Source organism: Lethenteron reissneri, chromosome 57 (genome assembly GCF_015708825.2).
Source record: "Lethenteron reissneri isolate LAM-NWPU_2019-01 chromosome 57, ASM1570882v1, whole genome shotgun sequence".
NCBI classification, from domain to species: domain Eukaryota; kingdom Metazoa; phylum Chordata; class Hyperoartia; order Petromyzontiformes; family Petromyzontidae; genus Lethenteron; species Lethenteron reissneri.
The window spans coordinates 5,454,645-5,470,433 of record NC_083835.1 but is presented as its reverse complement, the minus strand read 5'-3'; the positions used below and the strand labels follow the sequence as shown (position 1 = coordinate 5,470,433).

The 15,789-nt window shown below is 50.1% G+C and overlaps 1 protein-coding gene across 2 annotated transcripts in view; it reads right to left on the bottom strand.

Moving 5' to 3' along the window:
• Positions 1–15,789, bottom strand: part of LOC133357275 (transcriptional coactivator YAP1-like) — a 54,913-nt gene that overhangs the window by 18,834 nt on the left and 20,290 nt on the right. For both annotated transcript variants that reach the window (XM_061575141.1, XM_061575142.1), the window contains one exon: positions 1,520–1,746. In XM_061575141.1, coding sequence (XP_061431125.1) covers positions 1,520–1,746 — 227 coding nt within the window. The remainder of the gene's footprint in view (positions 1–1,519; positions 1,747–15,789) is intronic.

The window sequence follows — 15,789 nt, the reverse complement described above, 5'->3', positions numbered from 1 at the left end:
TTTACGTGAGAGTCGCGTGTAAATGCGTGCGCCTATTTTTAACGGTAATTCAAAATGGCGTCCACCCCGCGGCAAAGGCGTCGCTACGCGTTGCCAGGGGCAACCGCCGTCCAATGAAAGCGGCGAAGGCGTGGCCACCCGTTGGCAGGGGCAACCGCCGTCCAATGAAACTGCAGCCCGCGGCGAAGGCGTCGCTACCCGTTGCCAGGGGCAACCGGCGTCCAATGAAAGCGGCGAAGGCGTCGCTACCCGTTGCCAGGGGCAACCGCCGTCCAATAAAAGTGCGTATGGTCCGGCGACACACACACACACACACAGACAGACAGACAGATAGACAGACAGATTCGCGATTTTATATATATAGATTGTCCTGCGAAGGTCCAACGAAGGCCCCACGGAGGCCCCACGAAGGCCCCCGTGCTCAGACGACGTTGGATGGTGGGGGGGGGCAGGGGGGGGGAAGTTCCAGGGGTTTTGCCGTCGCGCCGTTTCGAGCCGCCAGACCTGACACGGTGGCCCTGAGTCTTCCGCTTCGAACATTCCACCCCCCCAGCCCCCCCACCACTAAATACTGACAGCCCCCCCCCCCAGCACTTCAAGAGATACCCCCCCGCCATCAGCCAGACATAAGCATACCCACCCACGATGATGAAGATGTCGACGATACTGATAAGGACGATGACGATTATGATGATGACGATGCTGATTATGACAAAGACCATGGCAATGATGACGATGATGATGACGATGATGATGACGATGATGATGACGATGATAATGACGGCGATGATAACGATGATAATGACGGCGATGATGACGATGATAATGACGATGACAACGACGACGACGACAATGATGATGATGACGACGACGAGAATGATGACAATGACCGTGGTGGTGACGACGTTGACGACGACGATGTTGATGTAGACGACGATGATGACGACGATTATGATGATGACGATGCCGATTATGACAAAAACCATGACAATGATGATGACAATGATGATGAAGACGACGACGATGAAGACGACGACGACGACGATGACGACCACGATGACAGCCATGAAGAAGGCGATCATGATGACGACGACGACAATGATGACAGTCTTCTTGGTTCTTTCGGTAAAGTCACGTAGAAGGGAAGTAATAAAATAATAAATATAAAACGTAATAAAATTATTCGCACGACGTTTCGGCCACAACGCAAGCAGCCGTCCTCAGGTGAAGACCAGGTCTGTCGGGGAGACAGCGTCTGAATGTTTTATTCAGACGCTGTTTCATTCAGACGCTGTCTCCCCGACAGACCTGGTCTTCACCTGAGGACGGCTGCTTGCGTTGTGGCCGAAACGCCGTGAGAATTATTTTATTATGTTTTTTTTTATTACTTCCCTTCTACGTGACTTTACCGAAAGAACCAGGAAGATGAATCCCTGCAGTCACGAAAGCTTTAAATCAAAATTTAATGATGACGATGTTCGAGCCAATGACCAACAACCACCCCACCCCGCGCTCCCACCTGCCGTATGAGCTGCTCCTGTCGCATGCGTAGACGGTCTTTCTCCATCTGCAGCCGCTGGAGCCTCATCTTCTGCTGCCGCTGCTGCTGCTGCTGCGCCACCATCGCTGGGGGGCTGCCCAAGGCCATGAGTGGGGGGCCCGAGGTCGGGGGACTCTGCGGAGCCATGCCTGGGGAGCCCATGCCCCCTCCGCTGGGAACCATGCGCTGCTGCTGCTGGGACATCACTGCGACACGGGGGGGGGGGAGAGGGGTCAAAGGGCAGGCATCGCAATTGTCATCATCGTCGTCGTCGTTATCATGAGCGTGATTCAGCACGGTCGTCATCACCATCATGATCATCACCGTCATCATCACCATCATGATAATCACCGTCATCATCACCATCATCATCACCATCATCACCATCATGATCATCATCATCATGATCATCATCATCATGATCATCATCATCATCACCATCATCATCACCATCATGATCATCATCATTATCATCACCATCATCATCACCATCAACAGTCATCATCATCACCATCATGGTCACCATCTTAATCACTTTTATCATAACACTCATCGTCGCGATTGTCATCATCATCATCATGATCGTCACCACTCAGGGTGGAGCGGTGGTGCAATGATGAGCGCACAGCGTCGAGAACCCGGCGCTCCGAATTTCATTCTTGGCCACAGCTAACATCAGCGGCGAGTGGATATCACAGACCGGAGCACGTGCAGGAGAAGTGCACGCCACCACGGGGAGAAACACGCAAACTCCAAACATACAGCAGGCGTCAGGGGTCGGGATCGAACCCACGACCTCCTGCATACCGGGCGAGGCAGTTAACATCTCCTAGCCACCGTGATGATGATGAGAGAAACACGCAAACTCCAAACATACAGCAGTCGTCAGGGGTCGGGATCGAACCCACGACCTCCTGCATACCGGGCGAGGCAGTTAACATCTCTCCGAGCCACCGTGGCACCCCGATGCGATCGAATGCGTTACGTGAGTTATTCAACAAGTGTCACTAGTGCCGGGAGAGAGAGAGAGGGCGGTGGGGGGGGGACAAAGCTGATGTTTTCATTTCGCTCGTTTGCAACCGGGCAGATTCTCACCGCTCGCTCTCACGCACCCGAAGCGGCGCTCGGTTTGCGCCAGGGAAATTCGTTTTTGAGCGCAAACACGCGGCACAAACTGAAAACGTGAAGACAAAGATCCCAACACCACCCACCTCCACCGGCGCGCAGGCGGGGGGGGGGGGGTGGCAAGTGCTGTCAGCAAGCACCAAACCAATACCGATACCAGCTGACATTCGCCACCAAGCGACGGTGAACGTCACCACGGCGCCTGCGCCAGGCCAGGTGCACTTCCGAGGCCACGCCAAGTGTCGAGCGCCAACGCTTGCGCACAGGCACGCGATCGCAAGCCCGGAGCGGCGAAGTTGTTGTTTAGATTTAAAGCTTTCGTGGCTGCAGGGATTCATCTTCTTGGTTCTTTCGATTGGATCACGGGAAGTGGGTTAAAAAACGACCAAAAGATTTGCACGGTCGTAAGCGCGCAAGCAAGCAAGTGAACTTAATATAAAGGATTTAAAAAGAGTTTAGAATGGACGGAGCGATGGACCGACAGACAGACAGACAGACGGGAGACGTGGCCAGGTGAACGGACGGATGGACAAACGGACACGTGGATGGAGAGACAGGCAGACAGACTAAATGGATGTTTCCCAAGTCACATGGTCGGATGGACGGACAAAGACAAAGATCCCCCACATAGACGGACACGTGGACGCAGTGACGGACCGACAAATGTACGGTCAGATGGACGGACACACAGAGACGGATGCGCGGACAGTTGGAGAGACAGGGAGAGACAGCCGGAGTTCGGCAGGAGCAGACAGCCAGGCGGACACACGGACAGATGTAGATCGACGGGAAAATGTTTGGTAGAGTGGACAAGCAGACAGACAGATGTAATAACAAACAAATATACGGGCAGACAGACAGAACTAAGTACAGATGGACAAGCAATCACACGCGGGTGCAGAAGGACACACGGAAGACAGCAGACACCCTGGCACCACGAGCATCCGATGTTAACGGATAAGTTTTATTTCACAATCTGTCAAGTGAATCGTTACGGTCGGTCGGTCGGTAGCTGCATGGGAATTTGACTTCGCGCTTGAGACAGCGAGGGGGGAGGGCGGTTAGGGGGGCGGGGGGTTTGGGATCAGCCATGGACACAACGGGGAGATGATAACGGAGAGATGACAACGGGGAGATGATAACGGAGTGAAGACAACGACGAGATGATAACGCGTCCGCTACGGTTTACGGAACCAGTGGAAACGTGAACCATGGGGCGCGTCTAATCTGTCACGTGTGCGCTAACGTTAAACAACAACAACAAACAAACAAAACACCGTGCGAAAAAAACACGGAGTTCACGCCACGCTCTCGGGAGCGTTATCTTCCGCAGGAAAACGACCTCCGATTGGCACGGTTGGCTACGTACAGTGCGAAAGAAGTTCAACATACGCGCGTAAATAAACTCACGTGAAGACCCACAGGCTCACACAGAGACTCATAGACTCACACAGAGACCCATAGACTCACAAAGAGACTCATAGACTCACAAAGAGACAAATAGACTCACACAGAGACTCATAGACTCACACAGAGACCCATGGGCTCACAAAGAGACCCATAGACTCACAAAGAGACAAATAGACTCACACAGAGACTCATAGACTCACACAGAGACCCATAGACTCACAAAGAGACCCATAGACTCACACAGAGACTCATAGAATCACACAGAGACCCATAGGCTCACAAAGAGACCCATAGACTCACAAAGAGACTCATAGACTCACACAGAGACTCATAGACTCACACAGAGACCCATAGACTCACAAAGAGACCCATAGACTCACAGAGAGACTCATAGACTCACAAAGAGACAAATAGACTCACACAGAGACTCAGACTCACACAGAGACCCATGGGCTCACAAAGAGACCCATAGACTCACAAAGAGACAAATAGACTCACACAGAGACCCATAGACTCACAAAGAGACCCATAGACTCACACAGAGACTCATAGAATCACACAGAGACCCATAGGCTCACAAAGAGACCCATAGACTCACAAAGAGACTCATAGACTCACACAGAGACTCATAGACTCACACAGAGACCCATAGACTCACAAAGAGACCCATAGACTCACAAAGAGACTCATAGACTCACACAGAGACCCATAGACTCACAAAGAGACCCATAGACTCACAAAGAGACTCATAGACTCACACAGAGACCCATAGACTCACAAAGAGACCCATAGACTCACAAAGAGACTCATAGACTCACACAGAGACTCATAGATTGTTATCCTTCCCCCGCACTTCCAATTAGCACGGTTGGCTACGTACGGTGCGAAAGAAGTTCAACACACGTACGTGCATGCAACTCATAAGACCAGGCTAGCCTCCAATAAGCACGGTTGCCCCCCCCCCCCCCTCGTCATAGGAATGTGGAATTGCCACCGACTTGTTTCGTTGAAGGAAACGGCGACGCTCCCGCAAGCGAAGGCGTTTGTCTCCGTTAATTTTGTTTTGTTTCCCCCTTTGTTTTAAACGTCAAGAGCACGCGACTATTTGTGGGCCATTATCCACCCCTCCACCCTCCCGTCAAAATATAGTCATGTAGGGGTTTTTTTTCTCGTGTGTTTTTTAAAGCCACGCGGGGACGGCCCACGCCGCCATCTCCTCCTGTTTTGATTTGTCGCTTCGTTTGATTCCAGACGAAGTCATGATGACCCGCACGCACGCACGCACAGAGACACGCACGTAGAGAGACACTCACGCAGAGAGACACGCACGCAGAGAGACGCACACTCACAGAGACACGCACGCACAGAGACACGCACGCACAGAGACACGCACGCAGAGAGACACTCACGCAGAGAGACACACACTCACAGAGACACACACGCACAGAGATACGCACGCACAGAGACACGCACGCAGAGAGACACTCACGCACAGAGACACGCACGCAGAGAGACACGCACGCAGAGAGACGCACACTCACAGAGACACGCACGCACATCACAGAAACAACAACAACAACCGCCATTCGCCACTAAGTGGCGGTGACGTCACCACGATGCTTGTGCCAGGCCAAGTGCACCTTGAGGCCACGTGAAGTGTCGAACGCCCGCTGGCAGGAGGTCACGGGGCAGACCCAGGTGCCACGGGTCGACTGACCGAGATGACCGAGATGACTGGCTGATGCACCACCTGTGCCCCCTACTGTACCAACTTGCTGTGCTTTAGCCACCCGGCGCTCCGCTCGTTGTTGTGAGCGTCGCTCCTCCGCCCTCCGTTGTTGTTGGAGGGCGACTGCCTCCAACTGCCCAGTAGCGTCCTTCACGAGCCTCCTCCACTGAGGCCGATCTTGACACCGCTGGTACCAGTCATCGGCAAGTCCACTCAGCTCCACGTCCTCCTGTACCACATCACTCCATCTCTTCTCCAGCCCGTGCCGCGCCCGTCTAGCCCCCTCGATCCAGCCGAACAAAAGCTGTTTAGGCATGCGGTGGCTGGGCATGCGGGCTACATGACCCAGCCAACGCAGCCTTGCCTGCCGGAGGAGCTCACTGATGGGACTTTGCCCAGATCTTTCAAGGATTTGTGAGCTCCTCACACAATCCAGCCTGGTTAAACCCAAGATGGATCGTAGGCAGGCCAGCCTAAATGTTTCCAACCGGCGAAGATGCTCCACTAGGGGGGTCCACGTTTCGCAAGCGTAGAGAAGGGAGGGAATGACCGTGGCCGAGAAGACCCGAAGCTTCGTGCGGAGCGACAGACCAGGTAGCTTCCACACAGCGTTACGCAACCGATGAAAAGATATTGCCGCTCGACTGATTCGGAGTGAGACCTCTGCTGATAAACTGGAGCCGGTCATAAGCACACTGCCCAGGTATGGGAAACTCTCCACTCTCTCCACAACTGCCCCATCACCAATTGGGAGTTGTGGGGGTGGAGTGTCCGATGGTACAAAATACCCAGGCACAGAGACACGCACACACGCACAGAGACACGCACAGAGACACGCACGGACACGCAGAGAGACACGCACTCACGTACTCACAGAGATACACACACTCAGAGACACGCACTCACACAAACACGCACAGAGACACGCGCCAACACGCACTGCAACCACCGCCGATTCTCCCGCGGAAGTCCAACATTCTGCAAGCACATTTTTTTTTAAATTCAAAACAATCGCACGGGAACATCCTCTGCCCGTCCGCACGATACGTGGCCAATCGTGCTAATCTGTGGGTGTCTCTGTGGGTCTCTGTGGGTGTCTTTGTGGGTCTCTATGGGTGTCTCTATGGGCCTGGGTGTCAGTGGGTCTCTGTGTGCGCACGTATGTTGAACTGCTTTCGCACCGTACATGTCCAACCGTGCTAATCTGTGGGTGTCTCTGTGGGTCTCTATGGGTGTCTTTGTGGGTCTCTGTGGGTGTGTCTATGGGCCTGGGTGTCAGTGGGTCTCTGTGTGCGTACGTATGTTGAACTGCTTTCGCACCGTACATGTCCAACCGTGCTAATCTGTGGGTGTCTCTGTGGGTCTCTGTGGGTGTCTTTGTGGGTCTCTATGGGTGTCTCTATGGGCCTGGGTGTCAGTGGGTCTCTGTGTGCGCACGTATGTTGAACTGCTTTCGCACCGTACATGGCCAACTGTGCTAATCTGTGGGTGTCTCTGTGGGTCTCTGTGGGTGTCTTTGTGGGTCTCTATGGGTGTGTCTATGGGCCTGGGTGTCAGTGGGTCTCTGTGTGCGCACGTATGTTGAACTGCTTTCGCACCGTACATGGCCAATCGTGCTCATGTATGTGTCTCTGTGGGTCTCTGTGGGTGTCTTTGTGGGTCTCTATGGGTGTCTTTGTGGGTCTCTATGGGTGTCTCTATGGGTCTTGGTGTCAGTGGGTCTCTGTGTGCGTACGTATGTTGAACTGTTTTCGCACCGTACATGGCCAACCATGATAATTAGAGACGCTGGGGGTGGGGGCGGTGGGGGAAGGTCAACAAACGAACGTCAATGAGCCAGTTTCTAAAGAAATTTGTTTTGATTTAAAAGTACACAGCTCCAACAACATCGAAATTTATGTAAAAAAATGTTTGCGGTAAGGAATTTCTTAAATCCAGTCAACATATGCCGTAATATCCAGATTATGTACACAGGTCCGTGGGTTTGATCCCGACCCTGACGCCTGCTGCTGTATATTTGGAGTTTGCGTGTCTCTCTCTCCCCGTGATCGCGTGTATTTTTCTCCGGGTCCTCAGGTTTTTCTCTAAACATTTAGAATCGACGTCGCGTGTTTCGATTATGTGGCTGCTGAAAATCTCCACGCGATGATGATGATGATCATAAGACACTTCGTTGGGATATGATTTGTGATAGCCAGGTCGCTTCTGAAAAATAGCAAAGCAGTTTAAAGCTTTCGTGACTGCAGAGATTCATCTTCTTGGTTCTTTCGGTAAAGTCACGTAGAAGGGAAATAATAAAATAACAGGTCTGTCGGAAAGACAACGTCTGAATGTCTTTCCGACAGCCCTGTTCTTCACCTGAGGACGGCTGCTTGCGTTGTGGCCGAAACGTCGTGAGAATTGTATTTTATTATGTTTAATTTTATTATTTTATTATTTCCCTTCTACGTGACTTTACCGAAAGAACCAAGAAGAATAGCAAAGCACTTCAGTGGGGCCTTACCTGGTCAAATTTAAAGTTATTTTTTAAGTGTAAACATACAGCCCCTTCTGTCAATCCACTGTTAGATGACTCCCCCCACCCCCATCCATCCATAATGTGCAAGTCATGGAGGGGGGGGGGGTGGAGGGGTTGTTTGACCATATTTCACCGCGCTGAGACAACGCGGGTCAGTGAAATGCAATAAAGTTTGGCGAGATACGACGTAGCGAGATGGCGGGACAAACAACGGAAGGTAACGCTGCCGGCGCTGCGTTACCGTATCGTTCCGCTACCACGGAGAGAGAGAGACACGCAAACTCCAAATGTACAGCAGGTGTCACAGGGTTGAGATCGAACCCACGACCTCCTGCATACCAGGCGAGGTAGTTAACATCTCCTAGCCACCGTGATGATGATGAGAGAGAGACACGCAAACTCCAAATATACAGCAGGCGTCAGGGTCGGGATCCAACCCACGACCTCCTGTACACCAGGCGAGGTAGTTAACATCTCCTAGCCACCGTGATGATGATGAGAGAGAGACACACAAACTCCAAATATACAGCAGGCGTCAGGGTTGAGATCGAACCCACGACCTCCTGTACACCAGGCGAGGTAGTTAACATTTCCTAGCCACCGTGATGATGATGAGAGAGAGACACGCAAACTCCAAATATACAGCAGGCGTCAGGGTCGGGATCGAACCCAAGACCTCCTGTACACCAGGCGAGGATTTGGTGCCACAAAGCACAGGGCCCTATGCCGAGAATTAAATACCGCCAAGATATAAGAAACGCGTGATAAAAAAAATTAACCCGTAAAAACAAAGTTTTTCACTATAAATCCTTTATATGTGTGGCATCGGTTTTATTTTATTATTCATTGTTTTTTCTTGAGTAAGAGTTTCATTTTTATCACATTGGTATTTTAAATAAAATCTGAAATTTTTTTTTTCCTAAAAAGTGGAAAATAAATTGTCACGCACAACGGGTCTGTGTGCAAAATGTCAGCTCGATTGGATCACGGGAAGTGGGTTAAAAAACGACCGAAAGATTTGCACGGTCGTAAGCGCGCAAGCAAGCAAGCAAGCGAACTTCATATAAAGGATTTAAAAAGATATCTACATCTAAAATTCTCCAGTTGTTGTTGTTGTTGCTGCGGTCACGCTTAATGCGCGCAGCTGTCGTAAGAACGCTACGTCCAGAAATGCGGCTCCCCGCCTTGACCGCATCTCAAGAGTCTACCCCCCACCCCCCCCCTCCGTTCACACGGCTCACGTCCGCAGCAGCGCGCACGAGAACACATCGCCGCCTGCGAGTATCGAGGCCCAAATAAACGAAATAAAAACATTACGAGGCTTTTTTTATTGATTTAAAAATAAAGTCTAGAAAAAAAAACATTAAAGTCCCCCCCGGTTATTGTTTGTTTTGCCCACGTGGGCTGTTGAGGCACTAATTGCCCCCCCCCCCCCCCCACCGCGCCTTGAGAAAGTGGTGGAAATTCCACATTCGTATAGCAGGGGCGAAAGGCGAGATGGGAACTACCTCGCCTGGTGTACAGGAGGTCGTGGGTTGGATTCCGACCCTAACGGCTGCTATGCATCTCTATGGGTCTCTATGAACCTCCATGGATCTCTAAGCATCTCTTTGTGTCTCTATGCATCTCTATGGGTCTCTATGCATCTCTATGGGTCTCTATGCATCTCTTTGGGTCTCTATGCATCTCTTTGGGTCTCCATGCATCTCTATGGGTCTCTATGCATCTCTTTGGGTCTCCATGCATCTCTATGGGTCTCTATGCATCTCTTTGGGTCTCTATGCATCTCTATGGGTCTCTATGCATCTCTTTGGGTCTCCATGCATCTCTATGGGTCTCTATGCATCTCTTTGCGTATCCATGCATCTCTATGGGTCTCTACGCGTTCAGAGCATTTGGCTGCTGCTATACAATTCCACACCACGACGACGATGATGATGATGGCAAGCCGCCACTTTGTTTATCTATCATTTGCGATATTCAGAGTCGCTTCTGACAAAAAGCTACGCAACTCGGCGGGGCCCTTGCACCCGGTAAAGCCAAAAAAATAAATTCTAGTTCAGTTTTAGAGTTTCTCCATGGGGACAACCGCCGTCGGACTCCGCCGCAAAGCGGTTACTATTTTATCGACCCCGGGGGGAGATGATGATGATGGGCTGAGTCAACCCGCAACCAGGAGTTGAACTCGTACGCAACTACGAGCCGCTCGCTCTCTAGCCGAGTTGCCCGGCCGGTTTCACTGTATTTATTTTATTAGGGGCGTGCACGTTTCACTTGTGGTGACAGAGGCTTATCTGTTACATATTTTTGTTCAAACGTTCACTTTTACAGTTGAATACCCACGGTTAAATGACGTTGGCGTATGCCCACCACCGGATAACAACAACAACAACTAAAAACCTATAAACTATTTAAATTTTTTACTAGGTAAGGCCTTAAAACTAAGCTGGCATGATAATTGGTTTTTTACCCTTCTATCTGGCAACAAAGCTGACACCTTTTTAATGCAAACAAAAAACTCTGATAATGTATGCACTGTCCTTGAAGTTGATTGGTCCACACCCGAGACAGCTTTCAATAGAGCCTAGTCTCACATGGGTTGGACCAGATGACACCAAAAGGCGCACAACTCAAAGACAATGCACCATCGGGGTAAGCATTTACACCATTGGAACCTCATTTGCCAGTAAAAAATATGATAATTGGTTTTATACCCTTCTATTTGGCAACAAAACTGACACCCTTTTTTACAAGGGGTCATGTTTGCATTGACCACAATACCTGCGGTCGTAATGCAAACTAAAAACATGACTCTGATAATGTATGCACTGTCCTTGAAGTTGATTGGTCCACACCCGAGACAGCTTTCAATAGAGCCTAGTCTCACATGATGTTGGACCAGATGACGCCAAAAGGCTGGCATGTCGCTATTTTTTCAGAAGCAACCAGGCTATCCACAATCGATAGCTCAACGGGGTGGCTTAGCGTGGAGACATCTACAGCAGCAGCTACGACGTAACAACTCTCAAACGCGTGGTGACATCGATTCTAAACGTGGAGGGAAATAAGTATAACCCGTAAAAACAAAGTTTTTCACTATAAATACTTTATATGCGTGGCGGCTAGAGTCCTCTCGTCCTCTGGCTTGAGATGGCTGCCACCTATGGGTCAGATGATTGTCTGCCAGTATTAAGCAATTGGTAATTAAATATTTAATTTGTTTTCCCTAAACAGTGTAAAATTTTGGAAATTTTTTTCACGAACATTAATTGTCTCGCACAACGAGTCTGTGTGCAAAATCACGGGAAGTGGGTTAAAAAACGACCGAAAGATTTGCACGGTCGTAAGCAAGCAAGCAAGCACGCAAGCACGCAAGCAAGCAAACTTAATATAAAGGATTTAAAAACCGGAGGACCCGGAGGAAAAATCCACACGACCTCGGGGAGAGAAACACAAAAACTCCAAATTTTCAGGCGTCAGGGTCGAACAGACGACCTCCTGTACACCAGGTGAGGTTGTTAACATCTTGCCATCACGGCGCCCTTTGGATACAGTACACCCTGAATGCTCCCAATCTCAGAAACGACAGTGGGGGTTTAAGCCTCGATGCCTGCTGCATATTTGGAGTTTGCGTGTCTCTCTCTCTCTCTCATCATCATCACGGTGGCTAGGAGATGTTAACTACCTCGCCTGGTGTACAGGAGGTCGTGGGATCCATCCCGACCCTGACGCCTGCTGTTGTATATTTGGAGTTTGTGTCTCTCTCTCTCTCATCATCACAGTGGCTAGGAGATGTTAACTACCTCGCCTGGTATACAGGAGGTCGTGGGTTCGATCCTGACCCTGACGCCTGCTGTATATGTGTAGTTTGTGTCTCTTTCTCTCTCATCATCATCACGGTGGCTAGGAGATGTTAACTACCTCGCTTGGTGTACAGGAGGTCGTGGGATCCATCCCGACCCCGATGCCTGCTGCTGTATATTTGGAGTTTGCGTGTCTCTCTCTCATCATCATCACGGTGCCTAGACAATGTTAACTACGTCGCCTGGTATACAGGAGGTCGTGGGTTCGATCCTGACCCTGACGCCTGCTGCTGTATATTTGTAGTTTGTGTCTCTTTCTCTCTCATCATCATCACGGTGGCTAGGAGATGTTAACTACCTCGCTTGGTGTACAGGAGGTCGTGGGATCCATCCCGACCCTGACGCCTGCCTTTGTATATTTGGAGTTTGCGTGTCTCTCTTTCTCTCTCTCCGTGGTCGTGTGGATTTTTCTCCGGGTCCTCCGGTCTTTCCCCTCCACATTTAGAAGCACGCATTGAGAGTATCTGCCTGCTATACATTTCCACGTGATTTGCCACTTCTCGTTGAGCTATCATTTGCGATGGGCAGGTCGCTTCTGAAAAACATCTCTGTAGTTAAGTTGGGGGCCTCACCTGGCGAAATAAAAAAACAAGGCAGTTTCAATTTAGTTTATAATACTGTCCAGTAAATTTCCCATGAAAATGTTCTCAGACCTTTTAACAGCAAGATACGTTACGGTGTGTGCGCACGTGCGCACTGCCTGCTGCTGATAAGCACCAACAATAAAACAAAAATGCTGGTATTAGCCAGCTCAGGCTTAACCCTCGAGATGCTTCAATGCCGTTTCAACTTTGACAAAAAACGACGAAAAGTAAAAAAAACCCTCTAGAATCAGGAGGCGTTTTCTCCGTAACTGGACTGGTCATCCTGAACCAGGGCCGGATTAATGTTCTTGTAGGCCCTAGACACTTTTGTTTCGTAGGACTTCAGTGATAACTTTCCAAAAGTTGCTACTGCTGCTCAAGTCACTCTACTACTACCGCCGTTGCCACGCTCTTGTTTCACACGTACACTTTGTTCAGCCGCTGGACAGATGTCGTTTTAGTGGCACGTTCATTATTTAGTCCGAGCCCTAATTCGATAGAAGCGCACGCTGTGTGCCGCAGATAAGCAGATTAAAATTTTAATTATTGAGAGAGAGAAAAAACAAGATTAGCCTAAAAATAATTTCGGGGAACATTTCTTCAACAATTTTTTTTACGATGATTATTACTAATTTACCATGATTATGACTATGATCATCACTTCGGATGACGCAGCTTTAAAAAGGATGCCATTGATTTCCATCGATCGTGAAGATATATCTTGGTTACATTTTTCTTATCATTCAAACACAACAACAAAAACGCTGGTCATAGTTTTCGTAGGCCCTTAGGCACAGAGCCTACTGTGGCCTCTTGGTTAACACCAGACCTGACCGGAACTCTCTCTTCCAACTGCACACACGCAGCATCCAAGCATCATCATCATCATCGTCCACCTTCAAAGCAGTAGATGATGTTCCTCAAATGGGGAATGGATGATGAGGACGACGACGACGATCACGATGATGATGATGGATGATGGAGATGATCGGCAATGTTGATGAGAGATATAAAACCCGGATCCCGGTAGATGCAAAAACAGCGGCAGACATTTAAATACAATGCGGATACATAAAAAAAATAAAACAGCCCACAATAAAGAATGATAGGTCGATGAAATCACTCGTCAAAAGGTTAGTGGTGAATTCAAAACGAAGATGTAGCTGCTAGCGAGTAGCGCCACTTATGAAGGCCGGCACGGCACACGAGGGGGTGGGGTGGCCAACACCACGCCCGGCCGCCTTTGTCTCCCCAGTGGCGATGTTTACTACACACCGCACCAGGTCAGTACCGGATGATCCTAGTAGCACAAGTAGCTACATATACTACGGGCCCCGCACTTCAAAGGGCCCCGGCGCTAAATGCTTTCAGGCTATCAATTCTGGTTCAGTGATTCTGCACTTGCTCTATTACTATAGTGCTATACCGCCTTCAACTTTGACGAACGACTGGGTTTCGATTTAAAGCTTTCGTGACTGCAGGGATTCATCTTCTTGGTTCTTTCGGTAAAGACTTGGTTCTTTCGGTAAAGACTTGGTTCTTTCGGTAAAGACTTTACCGAAAGAACAAAGAAGATGAACGACTGGGTGTTTAAGGTTATCGATTTGACGTACTATCTGGCTGTATGGCAAATGAAAAAATAAAATTACTTTACTATGCAAGTAAAAAATGTGTGTTTTAATAGTTATGTTATTAAATTTAGGGCCCATTTATAACAAATGCTACAGGCCCTGCACTAGCTACATGCGGCACTGCACCAGGTACTCATTTTAGGCTGAGTTGACCTCGGGGAGGCCCAGGACTGGTTCAGATAATCGTCACTTGGTGTTGGCCCTGCGCGGGTATCGAACTCGGGTCGCCGGGTTCGTAACGCAGCGCGATAACCTCTACACTACCGCTCTCCGCACACATACATATATACACACACACAGACACATGCACACAGACACAGATATACACACACAGATGTACACACACAGATGTACACACACAGACACATGCACACAGACACAGATATACACACACAGTCACATGTGCACACACACACACAGACACATGCACACAGACACAGATATACACACACACACACAGATGTACACACACACACAGATGTACACACACACAGACACATGCTCACACACAGATATATACACACACACATGCACACAGACATATACACACACAGACACATGCACACAGACATACACACACACACAGATGTACACACACACAGATATACATACACACAGACACATGCACAGACACGTGCGCACACACACATTTCAGGCCTCTTGCTGTGTTTTATTTTAAACGGGCAGACAGGAGGGGAGGGGGAATTTTGGCGGGAAACTTCTAAGCAAGTCGTAAAAAGCAAACCACCACCACGACGGCCGCCACCGCCACCACGGCCGCCACCACCGCCATCACCACCACGGCCGCCACCACCACCAAGGCCACCAACACCACGGCCACCACCGCCACCACGGCCACCACCACCACCACGGCCACCACCACCGCCACGGCCACCAACACCACGGCCACCACCACCACGGCTACCACCACCACCACGGCTACCACCACCACCACGGCCTCCACGGCCACCACCACCACGGCCGCCACCACCACGACCACCACGGCCACCACCACCACCACGGCCACCACCACCGCCGCCACCACCACCACCACGGCCACCACCACCACCACCACAGCCACCAGGGCCTCCACTACCAACACGGCCACCACCACCACCACAGTCGCCACCACCGCCACCTTAAAGTACAAAATGGAGGTGTGGTTGCCGCATGCGTGGGGCAGTAGACGCAAAGACAAAAATCCCCCCATATAGCCTTCACAGGCTGTAGGGGCAAGTGCTGTTTGTAGTGAGTTAGGAGCACCTATTAAGGTTGGGTGTGGGTGGCCAGCACCACGCTCGACCGCCTTTGTCTCCCTCGTGGCGACGTTTTCATACATCGGGTACCAGGTACTCATCTGATGGACGTATTGTATTGCTTGAACTGGCG